This window comes from Lepisosteus platostomus, chromosome 15 (assembly GCF_059453375.1).
Source record: "Lepisosteus platostomus isolate fLepPlt1 chromosome 15, fLepPlt1.hap1, whole genome shotgun sequence".
In the NCBI taxonomy this organism is placed as follows: Eukaryota; Metazoa; Chordata; class Actinopteri; order Semionotiformes; family Lepisosteidae; genus Lepisosteus; species Lepisosteus platostomus.
Genome location: NC_142625.1, coordinates 15,175,098 through 15,192,944, shown reverse-complemented (window position 1 = coordinate 15,192,944; position 17,847 = coordinate 15,175,098). Strand labels below are relative to the sequence as shown.

Here is a 17,847-nt window from a genome sequence, read left to right as displayed (position 1 = left end):
AATAATTAAATCAGTTGGTGTTAAAAACATAGAGAAACTAACAGTCAAACTTAACTAGGTACCCCTTTCACTCTCAGAGCCTGTTGCTCTTGAAAGACCTGCATGACGGAAATTAACTCATGTTTAACCTACTTCATCTTGTCTAGGGTGTCCATAAAAATCCAAGGACTGACACATTTTTTTTTTTCATTGATTTAGAGTTTTAAGAATGAAAACTGATTTGACGTGGGGTGAAAACATTTTGCTGCAATGACAAAAATGAATAAGTTATTGATCTTACTTGGATACCTAACATATCAGCACCTCTTATTTGCAGTGCTTCTCAATGCGTAAGCATGCTGTGATTATGAATGCACTGAAAGCATAGGCAGACTAGACATATAAAAGTTTATTAAAAAATCTATTGTAGGTTCTGTCCACAAATTGTCATAGTGAGAACTAATGCAAGAAAATCTGAGACTGATTCCTATTCTGATTTGTTTTATTCAGATGTAATTCTTCTCCCATGGAAGGCTTTTACAGTATGTAGACATGACTTCTGTAGACATACAGTATATATTTTTATCTTATAGGTACAAACCATAAGCTGAAAATGCAAAAAGGATAATTTAATCAGAATCATTTCAAACAGATTGCCAATTGCTGATGAATCATAATGGCATGGTTGAATCGTGATTGTAAAAGATCCCTTTTCAATTTTTGGAACTATACTGTACATAGCAGAAAGCACTTTCCCCAGAGGTTAAACATAGATTTGGAGACTATGTCGCTGGGAAAAGCCAGGAAATTTAAATGTTGGAAAATCATTACAATCCTGTTCTACTATCCCTACAGAACAAAATGACCATTAGTAAGGGGTTACACAGATATCTGTAGTTGGGATGGAAATACAGAGTACCATAAGTCAATATTCACAAATCTATTCACCTTTCAATGCTGTATGTCTTAATTTCCCTGGGTGATCGTTATGAAGCTGTTATTAAGTTCCTCATAAATCATTTCTCTCTTTTGGTTGGTCATATTAATGTGGAAGTGAACCCACTGACACGCTTGCAGCGTGTCTTGTCAGTTGGTTGTCCAGCCACTGTCATGTGTTTGGCTGACTACAATGGGACTCTATGATACCAATCACTGCTCAGGGGTCTAAACACACACACCCAGTATTCACTCATTCGATGTCAAAAAGGCACCAGTCATTTTTACAATCTGCTCAGTCTCCATTCTGACTGCCTATCACCTGTTAACGTGTAGCTGTCTCTCGACTGATGATGACTCTTTTCAACTCTGGGCTCCACTGTGGAAAGTGTAAATGGTGCCCCAGAAGTTTTAAACAGCTACTAAGATAGCGTTCCTATTCAGTTGTCTACTTTCATTACTCAATTCGTTACATTTCATGACTCAATTTCTATTTATATCAGCTACCAATTGGGCTACATTTATTCCCATTTGTTTTTATGTTCTGAGGCCCAGATAAATTAATAAAGTAGTATGTAGAGCTTCTTTTAAAACATTTTAACATGACCGCAAAGCATACTTTTCTCTTTTGTGTGGCTCTATATGATCTAAAATGTGGAGTGGGATACTGTTGGGGTGACTTTCATTTGCTTCAAGCAGGAGCCTGTCCCAGCAAGCTCAGTACACGGACGGATAGACGTCTGTGTCGCCGGGCAGACACAAACACTGACACGCACACACTCACACCAGGGCCAATCTTCCAAGAAGCCCATTAAACTACCAGCAGGTCTTTGGACTGCTTGAGGAAACCAGAGCACCCAGAGGAAACCCATGTTAACCAGGGGAGAACATGCAAACTCCACCCAGACACCCCCCCCCCCAGCTCCAGAAGTGAATCCAGGACCCCAGAGTTGCGAGGCAGCAATGCTGACCATTGCACAACCATGCTGCCCAACCTCTGGGCCAGTTGCCATTCAAGAACCTGCTTCAAGGGTCCAGGAATCCTACTGAGAAACGCTGACAAGTGCCCATTTGCCTGTGTCCGCAGATTCTTCCCCTGCAGAAAGCGCCAGTATGAACGCCTCCAGCCAGATGGGTGCGGGCAGCCTGTGCGCCATCTGCGGAGACAGGGCCACAGGGAAGCACTACGGAGCGTCCAGCTGTGATGGCTGCAAGGGCTTTTTCCGGCGGAGCGTGCGGAAGAACCACATGTACTCGTGCAGGTGAGGGGCTGGCAGGTGGCTGTTCCCATACCCAAGATGAGGAAAGCCATAAGCCGCATGGTCAATAGCCACTCATTGATCTACATTGTGGCTGTGGGATGACATCCAATGGTTAATAGAAACAAAATCCTGGCTCTAAAAATAGTATTTCAACTATGAGTGAAGCTTTACACATCCTTACCAAGGCAAACCCATAAGATGTATATGGTTTTATATATAGGGAATATTTCCCAAGAAATCGCTCCACAGATGTTATCTAGCAACCCCATAGAGATCATATTCCAGAGCATTTCTTTCACATTTCTCATTGTGGTGCTTAACCGTATCTAATCAAGGAAGCAGACTTACCTTGGTGTCACATTACCGACTTAACAGTGTAAATCGAAGTTAGTCATGTTCCGTTCCCAACATACAAAAAGGGAACTTATTTGCAAAGCAAACAGTTTGGGGTTTTTACTAGCTGTTGAAGCCTAGCATCACAACTGACATCCGTGGAGAGAAATTCTCACGAACTCTTTTCCACCTTTCAATGAGTATTCCCACACCCAAAATTATCCCATGAATTACAGTAACTCTTTGTACAAACGGACAGATAGAATTTGACGGCTGATGTTTACATTCATGAGCAAAAGAAATGCAACACTTAGGGGCTGATGGACCTTAATCAAGTATTTCAAACGTAGATTTCAAATACGTTCAAATTTACTTCTCAATGTATCCAAAAACAGTGCCCTTCCAGCCATTAACTAACCAGTTCATCCATTACGTGGTCACATAGGGGATGGAGTCTATCCTGGCAAGCAGACCTGGCACAAGGCAGGATACACCTTGGACTGGACGCCAGTCCATCGCAGGGCACATACAGACCAACACAGACACACACTCTCACACCAGAGCCAGGTTCTCTCATAGACCAGGTAACTTGCACTGTCTCAATGAAAGCATTGCAAAGCTCATATTAGATCAACTCCCTGAGCATGAACATAAACCTAGCAGGCTCATAGATCAGCCTAAGAATAAATTGTAATGGGATATTCTGCCTGCTAATGAAGACTGATGCGATCTCAGGGATGCACGCTTCTCTCGCAGACAGCCCACCTATGGTAGGAGCTGCAACCAAGAGCTGGCCATTTCTCCTGGCTCATATCTTTCACAGCTCTTGCATTCAGCAAAATCATGACTTTTTGAATGGCTATTGATGCATGATCTTTATCTTCTCTTTGTAGTGATTTTAACTCAAAAATCAAACACTGAGCGAGCACCTTTGATTTTATTATCCCAAGGAACAATACCACTCAATCAACAGACCTATCAGCTTCCTCTTTGATATGTAAATCACATTATCCATCCATACATGGGCTAATCACTTTATCCAGCACAGGGTCATGGGGGAGACAGAGCCCATCCTGGGTAGCAACTGGCTTAAGGCAGGGTACACCCTGGACAGGATCCAGTCCATCACAGGGAAAACACAAACAGACACCCACCCACTCACATCAGTTTTCCCAGAAGCCACTTAACCTATCAACAGGTTTTTAGACTATGGGAGGAAACTGGAGCCCCCGGAATAAACCCACACAACAACGTGGAAAACATGCAAACTCCACACATGACAGCCCCCCAGGTCCAGAATTGACCCCAGATCACCAGCTGAAAGGCAGCAATGTTAATCAGTGTTCCACTTTGCCAGCCTCTAAATCACTTCTGCTTTTCCAGTACTATATTTTAGTTTGGACCAAAACCTTTCATGTTGGCAAAAGCAACAGCAACTATACGAATTCTAGATCCTTCTCAATATATTGAGTTTGCAATTCTCCATTGTCAATGTGAGGCTGATCCAGTATAGCTCCTGTGTCAAGAGCTGCCTTGGTCCAGGGAGTCAGGAAACTGGGAAAGAGCAGTCTGATGTGGGCTGCTGAGGGGCAGGGTAGGTTCCTTATGTTGGCCAGGTGGTGTGGTGTGATTCTGGCCATTAATGCTGCAGCAGTCACCCATCAGAATGAATGATCCCACGATTTCGAACAGCCCAGTCAAGGGGACTATTCTTATGCTAGAGTTTGCTGCTTTGCTGACTGCAGCAGAGATCTGCTGAATAATTATTGCAACAATAAAAAATACACACGGAGAACCGACAGATCTGAAAGGCATCTCGTACATATCACTCACACATGCTTGAACAATGTTATTAAATCCCCATTTTTATAGGTAACCGTTAAACCACTAGTTTCTAAAGGTTTGGAGCAAGTTAACCGCGTTCAATGAAGCAGATAATTTGTTGAATGAAGTAATTTGGAGATCATTTAGAAAACCCCGTGGACCACAGAGTTCTATTAAATAAACAAATCACTTCCTTAATTGATCGATAACTTACAAGCATTCCCAATCATTAACAACAGGTGATTTAGGGGTGACTTAAAAAAAAGTCCCGGGGTAGGATTCTCCAGCTTTTCTACTGGATATCGTCTGGCTTCATTTTAACTGCAACATAAAGATAAATTGTAACATTATTACTGCAGGATTCTGCTAACACTCAGAAACATCCTGGTCAGAATAGCTCTTCCTTACAGCACAAAGAGTTTATAACAAGCACAGTCAAACACCTCTTTTTTTCTTCCTGATGTCTGTCAGAATTATCTGCTGGATGTTTATTGAACCAAAAATAAAGCTTTTCAGTTACTTTATTCGTTTTGCGGTTTATGTTTTAAATGTTCCCTTTTGTTTTGTTTTTTCGCTTCCCAGATTTAGCAGACAGTGTATTGTGGACAAAGATAAGCGAAATCAATGTCGATACTGTAGGTTGAAGAAATGTTTTCGGGCAGGCATGAAAAAAGAAGGTAAGGCTATTTTTCCACAACGAGTTTTACTGGAAGGTCTTTATAACTCGCTTTTTCTTCCATCTCGGTTGTGCAATCCTGTCATTATCCATTTTTTTAAGCATCGGATCTATGTTGTAAATTGTAATAAAGTATGTAAGCAAATATAGCATCAGATTGCAGTTTACTTTTGTCTCATTTACATTAATACCACAAGAATGTTTCTCTTACTGTTTAGTATTGCTCTGTATTTATAAAAAAATGGACATCGGCAAAAGAACTGAAAGTCGTGTGTTGCTTATATAATTTGGGTGAAGATATTGAATTTCTAACACAAAAAAGCGATTCGGATTGCGGCACTCCCAAGTATAGAAGAGACTGCAGCAATTTTTGGATACTCACCTCTTAAAATTAGGCGGAAAAATAGCAATCCCGTTTCATAGCAAGTTCTATAACTACTGTAGCATTTCTATTAAAGCGGGCATACATGCACAGTACCTCTCGCACTGTACAGTGGATAGTAAGACTAGTTAACTGTTACCGCTGCAGAGAAGGGGGTACTGTATTACAGACTGGCATAGTCGCCATGGGTTTTGAGAATTTCTTTTACCATTTTTAGCAGCCTGTTCAAAACACAATGCTTTGAAGTGTGGCCCATTGCTGGTTAAGAATTGATCAATTAACACCTGTATTGTATTTGTTGCTTTATAATAAACGGGTACTGTATAAGACAAAAACAAACATCTATTGAAATCAATCCCTGCCGAAACAACTAAGCTCGTTGGAAGTCGTTTTCTTTGAGAACACTTGAGAACAGAACCCGATTGATTCTTCTGACCGTACACTGAAGTTACCAAGTGTGTATCAATTGTCGACAGTTTCAAGTCCTCATATTTCACAGAGAGTGCGGGTAAAGGCGTATTTGTGAAATTTACGGGACCTAATTTAGCAATGATAACGTCAGTAATGTGGTCAGCGACTCCATTAGCAGGTGGAACTGACGCGCTTTCAGCAATAACTAGGGGTGACCCACTGCCAGACTGACAGTGCAGCCAGGGCCGGGAGATCATTGGAGGATCACTGGGGCAGTGTTGAAACCCAGGCAGCACTTTGTTAATGTTCAATCGAGAACGCATTAAGGTTCATGACCGGTTTCTGCTGAACAAACATTTCTGAAGCATCATAACGAGATTAAACACTGATAAACATCACAACCTTGAGAGTTTTTTTTTGTCAAGTGGAGTCAAAGATATTTTCCCCCATTAAATTATTTATTTTAAGTTTGGCTTGTCTGTCAATCAAAGGGGAGTCACTTCACCCAGCTATTAGGTAATGACTGTTGGTAAGAGTAACAGTACCGAGTACCGGGTTATTCTGTAATTGTTTTTGCTTTTATTTTTTCCTCTTCTTTTGCTATTGAAACCTGTATCAGAATGCAAATAGTTAGTAGTGCCTACAAATTGAAGTAGCCATAGTTCATAATTCAGTTTGTATTGCCTCTCCACCTGACTGACTCTCTTTAATCCTCCCCCAGCTGTTCAGAATGAAAGAGACCGAATCAGCACGCGAAGATCCAGCTATGAAGACAGCAGTTTGCCGTCCATCAATGCCCTCATCCAGGCAGAGGTGCTGTCACGACAGGTACCTCATGGGGCACAGGCTCTGAAATACCTGAAGAGCTCGAGGCGTGGCGTCAAACCTGTATGAATTAACCTCTGCCTTTCTTGCTCCTGATTATCATCTGGATTTCCTCAGAATGACAGTGTACTGTATTGGGAAGCACATTTAAAACTGACAACAGGAGGCACGTCTTCACAGGAAGGGTTGTGGGATTCAGGAACAAGCTGCCCGGTCATGCTGTTGAAGCCGATACCCTGGCTTGTAAAAAAAAAAAGCCTGGAAAAGACCTTTGGCTTTGGATCAGTTAGCTACTAACTACTAAACGGTCTAGATGGTCTGGGTGGTCTTCTCTCATTTGTAACTTTGCTTATTCTTAATTTTGGTCCAATTTCGATCTGGCGCCAGCAGGTCTAAGCTGTGGGGAGATGGCCAACCCAATTTTTGGAGAACAACAGTCCTACTTCTTCCATATGAGATCTTATTAGGGCCACCAGCACAAGTTTCTAAATTTCTGAAATCCATGGTAGTTTTGCTCTATAAAACTCCAAAACTTGAGTCAGTTATGGACTTGGGGGGTGGGGGGGAGGCCTTGCACTTCTCCAGAGCCTTGACTGCAGGGTCCAAGATGCAATGCCATCTTTATAGCTCATCCTTAGTCCTGTTGTCCCAATGTATTTTGATGCAGTTGTTGTGCTTATGAAAACAATTTAAAAGACAAGCCAAACCACAACATGCTTCAGCCCTTACAAGAGCTGGGTGTCAATTGAGACGTTTTATTTCCTGCACTGGCTGTAGCTTTATTTAATTTAAAGAAGTGTCTGTGTCGTGGAGCTGTTTGCAGGACCAGCACATGAATACACGCCCCAGGTGTGCACAGGAGCCACAGGAAAGTACTCTTGTCCAAGGCCGTGTGACGCTCGGTGTCATGGGAAGTGAACTACAGCCTTCCACGTGTGCCTTTCAGATTTCGTCCCCCCTGCCGATACTAAACGGCGATATCCGAACCAAGAAAATTGCCACCATCACAGACGTGTGTGAATCCATGAAACAGCAGCTGTTGGTCCTGGTGGAGTGGGCCAAGTACATCCCAGCCTTTTGTGAACTTCCTTTGGATGACCAGGTGAGTCGAGGGGGAAAGTCGCATTTTATTCACATTTAAAACAGTTGTCTCTGCACAAACTGCAATCTCCTTGGTCAAAACTCACAGAATGCAATGAGTGGTCACCAGTACTGCGAAGGAATTCCTCATAAGGCTTTATTTCACTTAATGATGTCCCCAAGCTTTATATGAAAAGCACCTGAGAGATAATATTTTCCTAAGCTTTTTTGCGTAACAGGCCAGGAACCTGAACCACAGATTTTGTGCTAGGAGTCCTCGACGCAGAATTAAGTCATTTGGGATTAGGGGTGTCTCTGTGGGTCTCTTTTGTAATGTTTTCTTGATTAGTCATATGTTGCATTCCTGATGAAATACTATAGCATCATAAAGAGAATTTTCCCCCCTTTTCATTTCAATGAAGGGCAAGCAATACAGCTGTTTGTTCACAAGCTGTAATAATCTTCGCTGAACTGCAATAGAACTTGCACACGTGTTATTAACAGATTGAAAAGGAAACATTTCTTGGTTTTCTCTAATTTGACAATGGCATATTCTAATAACAACTCACCATGATATATTGTTCTGTAGTGTTCAAGTTACTTTTGGACTTATTAATGGAACACCAGAAATGCAATGATGACATTTTTCCCCACATCCAGCCTGTTTTGTTTATTTTGGCAACACAGAAAGTACGTTTCAGTTTATCCAAATGTATATACTTCACAGTCTTCAAAAATGAGAAACAAATCGGCTCAAAGATACCTGTTACAACAAGGAGGTGACCCTTATTAACTTTATTAAAAGACACAATCAGTCACAAAACAATAAAGTGTTACTTCACTCCCTTGATAAACATAAAACATAAGTCCTGATTTGACCCGATTCAAATTTTACACCAAAGATTTACAAAGAGATGATGGACTGAATTGATGCAAGCTCTACTCTAAATGCACAGGATCAGGCGGCAGTATGCTAACCATGGGAAATCCTGTGTGCAGGTCTTATTTTCATGTTCTTCCAGAGCCATTTTGGTTAATAAATTTTGATTTCCCCAGTTACAATGCAATGAGCTAGTTGGAAGGTTAAAAGCTGTCCCCCAGTCTTCCTGAATCATTAACGTTCATAAAAACAGGACTTCGTAACTGATTTGTAGGCAAGGAATTAATGAGGGAGCAAGTTGATGGATCCACAGACACTCTCCTCGCACGCACGCACACCCCCTGTCACTGTGAGAACAGCTCTGTCTTAATGGTGAAGCCAGTTGTGAAGCTTGCACGACTTCACAAGTCCTGGAGCCAGTGGGATCTCTTTTTCTACTCGTGTGTGTGTGCCAGTCAGAGAGCTGTGGTGAACACGAAGCCGTGAATCGTGAATCATGAACACACATTTTGGTTCAAGTTAAAAAAGCAGTCTCAGAGTAAGGCATCCATAATGACTCTTTAGACAACGCTGAACATGCATGTAGTGCAGTATATATACACATTTTTCCAAAGGACTGGGACTGAAACTCAAATAATGTCCCTCTGATATTGATTGGGATTTGCTTTTTCGGTTGTAATACAAAGGGTCAGTAGAACACAGGATGCAATTTCACCCCTATATTCTGCCTTGTCCAACACGGCACCCCCACCTCCCTTGCCTGGATGTTGGTTAAAATATAAACGGGCAGCTTGGCTAAACTCTTTAGGCCAACATGCAGTTGTTTGATTGTTTCTTCCTAAAACAATAAATTGTGATAATGGAATCAACGTAATTCCATGATGCTGCATCTCGTAATGGAAAAATTGTGGCAGTTTTAATGCAGGAAAGGTAAAGGTATAGTTTGCAGCTTTGTCATGCTTTTGCCATTCTTTGACTATACTTTGCAGTGGTTCATATCATGGGATAATGTTATTTTTTAACGTGGTACAGTGCCTTTTTTCAGGAGTGGGCTGAGGCCAGGAAGTGAAACGGGTGTTCCCTCTTGCAGGTTGCCTTACTGAGGGCTCACGCTGGAGAGCACCTCCTGCTAGGAGCTGCCAAGCGGTCTATGATGTTCAAAGACCTGCTGCTGTTAGGTAAGGCAAGTCCACCCACCTCCTTCAGGAGGGAGATCACAGAAGGGCTGGGAACATGCACTTTTCTACTGTGCACTTCAGTTCATGCACTTCAAATGCGATAGAGCCACGAAATATGTAGAGAGTGTTTTGGTGTGACTTGTCTTGCTGAGCCAATAGCAGTCTAGCCTTGAAGACGGGATGCCCAAAGCCCCCTCTCACTATTGTGAGGAATGAGCTAGGGAGCTGCTGCAGGGGTGTAGATGGAGAGATGGAGTGGCGTAGCTGTAAGAGGGATGCTGAATATATACTGTATATACAGGTTAGGGAAATGCACAAGATATGGATCCAGCCTTCTTCCACTAACTTTTCTGACAAAATCCATAAGTATGTGTTAACCCCACGTCATCTAGTAGCGATCTGAAACTGTGAAATAGCACTGTGTGTTTGTGTGCGTGGACGTAAAATGGAAACCTTTAACTTGAATTTGAGCCATTTATGGCTTGTTGGGTTTTGAAAGCCCCACCAGTAGAAAACTTCTGACCTCTGAATCTGGGCTTTCTGGTCAAAAGATGTCAGACTGCAGATCCAAGCAGGACACTGGCCAGAGGTCATCTCTCCTAGAGCCAGATATTAATTGTATGGCACTAAAAGAAACAGCTTTCAATGTGTGAATGTGTTTCTGTAGCATGGCTTTTTATTATTTTCACCACATATAAATGCTTTTTTTTAATCAGCTCTTGAGTAACCATTCTGTGACTGTGTCTCACTCATCATCCTTGAAAAATGTATAAAACTGATCGTTTTATGGGCCTAATAAAACAATATACATGCACAGGATATGAAGCAATAATTTTTAACCTAATAACATCAGAATGGGTCTATTCAACACAAGCACAGAAAGAACTGTCTGGGCTTCTGCCTATAAATATTGTACCTTCTGAGTTACTTTTCTGTCAAAGGCATTTCTTTGAGCACTTTGTTTTTCCACAAAATCAAAACATTCGACCATACACATTTATTCCCTTTCCCATTTATTCTGGGTCTCTGACATTTGAAAAGGGCAGCAAGGAAGCCTGTCGTACAGAAAGCCAGTCGATTCTAATAGTCACAGGTGCGAGTGATGATGTGGATTGATTAATTTATTTATTACTGCATCTGCCCTAGAGATAGAAAGACTTTTTAAGATTAATAAGCCCTGTAAAGTTTGTGTGATTTTATTGCATCGAGTGTTGTCATCTTGACATTAGCCCTACTAAATTTTGATTTGTTTCCTTTTTGTCGTTAAGGTAATGACCACATTATCCCTCGGAACTGCCCAGAGCTGGAAGTGAGCCGTGTAGCTGTGAGGATTTTAGATGAACTGGTACTGCCTTTCCAGGAACTTCAGATAGACGACAATGAATATGCCTGCTTGAAAGCCATTGTGTTCTTCGACCCAGGTACTGACTGGCCAGCGACATTTGAAAACCGTTTTGCCCAGATGATTAGTGTTAGTGGGTGGCATGGTGGCGTAGTGGTTAGTGTCTGTGTGCATTTTGTATGTTCTTCCTGTGTTTGCAAGGGTTTCCTCTGGGTGCTCAGGTTTCCTCCCACAGTCCAAAAACAGATTGGCAAGTTAATTGGCTTCTGGGAAAATTGGCCCTAGTGTGTGTGTCCTGCTGTGGACTGGTGTCCCGTCCGGGGTGTATTCTGCCTTCTCCCAGTTGCTTGCTGCAATACTGAATTTGACGAAGCAGTTAGAAAAGGGATGGATGGAGCAGTGATAGTGTTTAGGCTTAATTAAGTATATTCTTAATTAGAGGTCTTCCAAACACGCATTAAGAGAGAATTCCAAAGCTATTCGATTTGATGAACTCATGTCATATGTAAGGATTTCCCTAAAGCATCTCCTTCTCCCAATCCTTTTTGTCTCGTAGGTCAACTTTATTAACACTAGGAACACTTACAAGTTATTGATCAATTAAGTTCTTTGTTCAGCTAATGGAAATTTGGTCCTTGAGAGTCACTCAATCAGCTGTGAAATTGATCAGTTATATTGGACTTTAGTATAACTCTTTAAAAATTGTAAATGTTACCTGTAAAACATTGAATAGGGACTCTACAGAAGCAGGATTGGTTTAAACCCTTTGGCTCAAGAGACAATGCTGACATACTATAAGTATAGAAGAAAGTTGTTAACATTTTAAACCAAAAGTCAAAGAAGATTTCACTTTGAAATCAGCACTTCAGCTAATTTAAGACAACGTGAGATATCTGCTTACAGACTGACTGTGTAGTGAAAGGGGATCCATATTTTTCACATAAAACTCTTCCACTTGCCTACAGTATAAACTTACAAGCATGAGACAGAACAAAAGAACCCCCATCTTTCACGTCTCTCGCAGTACCACAGGCACTTGCAAGTGGGATCCTTGATTTTAATTTCAAACGCATAAAGAAAGCGCTAAGATTATTTCACATTGAGCTCTCTGTTTCTGTAAACGTTGGAGGGTTTAAGATTGCATTGAAACATTGAAAATAAACCCTGGGATGATGTGTGTATCTTGGAGAGGATGCTCCTGGGTCTGGACCCAAGTCTGAGCCAGGCTTCTCCTTGTCCCAGATGCCAAAGGCCTGAGCGACCCCAGCAAGATCAAGCGCATGCGCTACCAGGTGCAGGTCAGCCTGGAGGACTACATCAACGACCGGCAGTACGACTCGCGCGGCCGGTTCGGCGAGCTGCTCCTGCTGCTGCCCACCCTGCAGAGCATCACCTGGCAGATGATCGAGCAGATCCAGTTCGTCAAGCTCTTCGGGATGGCCAAGATAGACAACCTGCTGCAGGAGATGCTGCTGGGAGGTAGGCGAGTGCTCGGGGCCTGGGGGGAGTCGGTGGGGCAACACTCGTGTGACTGGGGACACTTGAAGCACTGAGCAACACCAGCCCCTGCTGCAGGGGGGATACTTGCAGGCTTGTGGCGTGCTGTTTCTGCCCTATGCTTGGCATCAAATCCCTTCCTAGCTCACAGGAAGTAGAATGGGTAGAGAACGAATGGTTCCCAGGATGCATAGAACATGTGCAGCTCTGCCTCTCCCAGAGTTTGGAGCCCCCCTGGATCCAAGCCTCACAGTGCCTCCCCAGGCAGCAGAGAGCTCTTCTGTGGGTCTTCTTAAACACGATCCAGTTTTTCTAGGGGATTGCATCATCCTGTAGTGGGCTCAGAGATTCCTGTTACACACGTCTGACCTCTCACAGGGTATACAACAGGATATAGTGGTGATTCAAGCAGCCATATCGCCCTGCAGCTCACAACTGGCAACCCACTGAAGCTCAGCAGATGTGAGCCAGGTCAGTACCTGGAGGGGAGACCTCCTGGGAAAAACTAAGGTTGCTGCTGGAGGGGGTGCTAGTGGGGCCAGCAGGGGGTGCTCACCCTGCGGTCTGTGTGGGTCCTAATGCCCCATTATAGTGATGGGACACTATACTGTTGCAATGCTCTGTGGAAAGTGAAGGGCTTGACAAGGCACAGAAAGGCATCATGGCCATCCTCTGCAACCAAGGAAGTCTCCAGTCATGAGGACTACTCGTACTGCTGAACCCAGGCTTCTGAGGTCGAGGGAGTGGGAGAGCCGTTGCACTGGGGCTCCCCTGCACAGGTTTCTTCGTGCAGCTCATCTTCCAAACAGATGAGCTGCACAAAGTACAACCGCCATCGTCGGACACAACCCATCAGTGATGATTCAGCATGAGAAATCACTGCCTGTTTCAGTGTGCTGTTCAAGCTCTGTAGTGGGGAAACTATCTTATTTTCTCTTCGTGAAGAGATGAGAAACTGGGATTTTGAATGGAGGGCTGAGAGCCGCTTCATCAAGATAACATCTCAAAGTAGTTCTTCGTTTGTGAGAGCAAACAGAAATGAATTGTGGTCTCAGCAGAAGTCTGAGGCCCGTCTCTAAACATCAGTGTGTCCATGTGCTTGTATGGAGAAGGCCACAGGCTGGGCCTGCTTTACACTGTGAGCCGCCCTAGAAGCAGAGGGCGTCCGGTTAATGAATGGGCTTAAACAAATGAAAGAGTTCACTGGCTGAGTGCTTTGGCAGGTCAGGCTTTTTTAACGTCAGGTCAAAGCCTTGATCCAACCCACTGAAAGCCAGTGCTGTTCAGAGGGATTTGAGAACAGTCTAAACACCTTTGCAGTGGCCTTCACCTAGTTCATTCTAGGGGTTGCCATATCTCAGACCCCGTGATAACAGTAGTGTGTGCTTGAGAGTGTCACGTGCAATGTATGATTCATGCACACTTCTTGTGCGCCTATCTAACGTAACTGCACTGATCTCTCCGGGATAAACTGCAATCTGTGATTAAACCTAATAAACTTGACTGTGCCACTCTGGCAAAACCTCTAGATGAGACAAACACTCTGTCTGTTATATCCGAAGATAATATAATGACATTCAATATCAATATTTAAAAATCTTCTAGTACTCCAACCAGAACCCAGATATACCCATTATTATATAAAGAGGAAACTGCTGATTTAAATTGGGATAAATAAATAAGTCTAATGGTAAATGAGCATTTTCTAGAACATCTACTGAATTCAGACCTTCATGTACAGTCTAGGAATGGTGTGATAAGTCTGAAAATGTCAGACTTTTTTGGCAAAAAGTATTTCACTTCTTAAAAATACTTCCATGTTTTTCCCAATGAACCAAAAAAATGAGAAGACATAAAACATAAGCCGATGACATAAGTTGTGACTGCAAAGCTGTTAAAAGGGCATATTGAATGTTGCTGCTAAAGGCTTCTATTTCGTTATGCGGGCACAGTGTCTTGTTTTCAATCTATGGGCAGTGGCTGATGCACAATATTGATTAACGTGACAAACATTATTACACGATGATTGTGTAATTCACTGTACCCTTCCGCTAGAAAGAAAGTGTATAAAGCAAAACCATTTTTTTTTTACCATTGTGTTTCACAAAGTACATGTCAATGTGATGACTGAAGTACGTGCAGTTGCTCGTCTCCAGCTACGGTTTGCTGGTCTAGGTAATCATCTGCTGATTTTAAAGCTGGTGTTCCTTTGACCTCAGGTTCTGCAAACGAGGCGCCTCACGCACCCCACACATTGCATCCCCACCTGGTCCAAGAGCACCTCAGCAACAATGTCATTGTGGCCAGCAACATGCCAACTCCCATTCACAACGGCCAGATCTGTAAGTGCCTCCAGCAAGCCTAACATGGGGGGAGGGGGGAGATCTTCTGGGCACCTGTAACTTTCCTTAAAAACAGATCTGCTTACAGATACGGATTCGCTCAATATGAACACGAGCATGGAGTGCTGATGGAGTCCTGAAATACTGACCGTCTTTCTGCTTTGGGAAGATTCACTGGGCTTATTTTGTCAAAGCCAAAATGCTGCTGTTCTTAACCTTGGGCAGAGCCTTTTGAAATCGAACTAGTGGCCAAATGTGGGTTGCGCATTTCAGTCAGATGACTTTGCAATGTTTTTTGAGTCGAGATGAATGCGAATTCATAGCGGCTGGACGATGCCAGAAATCGGTAGGAAAACAACGCGAGACGGACTGCATTTAAAGTTATCTTTGGACTTTACAGATCTTTTGCTCTTGCAGATCTGTAAAGTATCAGCGACCATTCTAGCCACTGTAAGTGCTTGGATGGTAATGTACTGTATGTGAATCTGTAATATGTTATGGACCCAGTTTTGTGGGCTTTTTGAATAGATTGGGACTTGACATGGAGGCTCGTGCAAAACAATGAGGTTTATACCAAGGGGCATGGAGGCGTAGTGGGCACAGTAGGTAATGCCACTGAGATTTCAGGGAACCCATTGTAGTGCAGTTTCCCATTCGGAAATTAGCATTTCCTTCTGCGTACTCTAACCTGCCTCTTTCTTGCCTTCTCCCTGTAGCTACTCCAGAAACTCCACTTCCTTCTCCACCTGCTGGGTCCAGCTCGGATCAGTACAAACTGGCCCAGGGGGTCATAGCCACCGTATCCAAACAGCCCACCTCCATTCCTCAGCCCACCATAACCAAGCAAGAGGCGATCTGATGAGCAGAGAGTGAAGGGGGGAGGGGGAATGGGACAGCTCCCCATTCATGAAATGAATAGCAAACCTTTTTTTCTAACGGAGGCACAGCAGAAAGCTGTATAAATAATTTATGGCATAGATATATATTGTACAGAGCTTGGGGTGAGAAAATAAAAGAGTATTTATGTGTTTGTTCTGCAAAGGTAGTATGTAAGATGTTAACAGCTACAAAGGCCAGACTTGGAAGTCCATTAGATTTTTTTTTTTCTTTTACTAAACGCCCAAATCATCGCAAACCTCCGAGTGTACATGTAGGAATTAAGGAGACAACAGCTGCGAGTTTTTTAAAAAAAAAAATGTTTTGCTTGCTACTGGTCTGGGCAAGATTCAGCTGAACGCAGGTGGAAGTTAAAATGGAAGGGGTGTAGGGCAAAGAGCTCTTTGTAGGTTTAAACTTTTCAGTTTTATTTACTTAGTCGGTAACTGTTTGCTAAATATAAACTCAGGAGTAAAACATAGAACTGAATGTCATACAACTAGGCAAGTTTACCTTGGCTACAAACCTGCTCTCTTGAATACAGTATAGTATACAATTGGTGCCGTACATTTCTACGGTGAATGTGGTAATACTCTTTAGGCCAATTCAGACGTTTGTTTATTCTTCCCGCAGTCGTGAGATGAGTTTGAACTAATGCGTCTTCATACTAAACCAATGTTACTGCAGATGTGTGTGATGGACATCATAACCTTGTTTGAACCTTTAATTTAAAGGAGTTAATGGTTTAATTGACTAAACATCCAAAATGCTTCTTTATTTCATTTTCCATAAGCTGTTTGTCTGTTGTGAGACAAAATGTGAATTCTGAGAAAAGAGATTTGCACCTTTGCAATTCGTTGTTTTTAAACAAATACTTTTCTTTTAAACATCAGTTTGGTAAATAATACATATTTACCATAGACAAATACATTGTATTATATTCTACTGTTGGAGAATTGCCTAATTTGTTTTGTTTTATTTTTTTTCCGGTGCTGTTTACTTTCATTGTTGTATTAAGGATGTTGTTTTCTTTTGGGTTCTGGCAGACGCACACAAAAAGAAATATTTCAGCTTGGAAGAGTAGCTGTTTTTGTTGTGAGTTGAAGTTCCTGTTTTTGAATCACTTTGGTGAATACCTAAACCAGCATCTGTTGGGATTCTGAAAAATAACCTGCATCTGTTGCTCACATTACACTCTTTCATTTGGCCCAGAGCTGTAACTGCCAGGAATATTATACCAGTAACGAAACCTTGAAGATTCAGTCCCTGTTCTGACATACGCCATGTGACTTCCAATGCAACTAACACTAACAGAACACAGAATACTGAGAGAGGTGGAGCTAGGACAACAACTATTATCCATTTGGAATAGGGGATATGTAGATGTTTCACAGAAAATCTATCCTCTCTACAGTCCTAGAGAATGTCATTAATTGATATCAGGGTAATCATTGTTCCTCCAAAATTAAATCAAAAGCATTAATTCCTGCTTGTAGTTATGTAAAGGATGGACATTTAAATGTGTAATTGACAATTCTGTGTTTGTACGTAGAGTGCTTTACTTTCTGCATCTTTTGTATTTGCTGTATTGTTAATGGAAAGTGCCTTAGACGGAAACAGAGCACTGCCTTCACAGGGAGGAGTGGTGGTGTTTTAACTTCCAATGAATTAAATGTCAATTTGTTTTTTATTTGCCTCTGCCTCTGGTTTTTATTTCAATTCAAGCTGTATTGTCCCCTTGGGGAATTATATTTTACGGCACAGTCAAACACAACACAATGACAAATACGCATCTCCAATAGCGAAGAGAATACAGTAGTGTTACAGGAGAAAAGAAACGAGAGACAAAGTAGTTGCTTTTGAATGAAAGATTTCCTGAGCCTGTTGGTTTTACACCTGGGAGCACAGAGGCGTCTCCCAGATGGGAAAAGTGTGAATTTGCAATGAAGGGGCTGAGACACACACTCCCTGATGCTTTTGGCTATCTATTTCATTGTTTTGCTGGTGTCCCACTGAACAAAACA

The 17,847-nt window shown here is 42.3% G+C and overlaps 1 protein-coding gene across 3 annotated transcripts in view; it reads left to right on the top strand.

The window, feature by feature from the left end:
* The window catches only part of hnf4a (hepatocyte nuclear factor 4, alpha), a 46,915-nt gene extending 29,402 nt beyond the window's left edge, over positions 1-17,513 (top strand). For all 3 annotated transcript variants that reach the window (XM_088608319.1, XM_088608320.1, XM_088608317.1), the window contains exons 2-10: positions 2,003-2,177; positions 4,917-5,011; positions 6,525-6,631; positions 7,575-7,730; positions 9,679-9,766; positions 11,035-11,187; positions 12,351-12,587; positions 14,825-14,947; positions 15,664-17,513. In XM_088608319.1, the coding sequence (XP_088464445.1) occupies positions 2,003-2,177; positions 4,917-5,011; positions 6,525-6,631; positions 7,575-7,730; positions 9,679-9,766; positions 11,035-11,187; positions 12,351-12,587; positions 14,825-14,947; positions 15,664-15,806 (1,277 nt within the window). In that variant the 3' untranslated portion in view covers positions 15,807-17,513. The remainder of the gene's footprint in view (positions 1-2,002; positions 2,178-4,916; positions 5,012-6,524; positions 6,632-7,574; positions 7,731-9,678; positions 9,767-11,034; positions 11,188-12,350; positions 12,588-14,824; positions 14,948-15,663) is intronic.
* Positions 17,514-17,847: the final 334 nt, after the last annotated feature.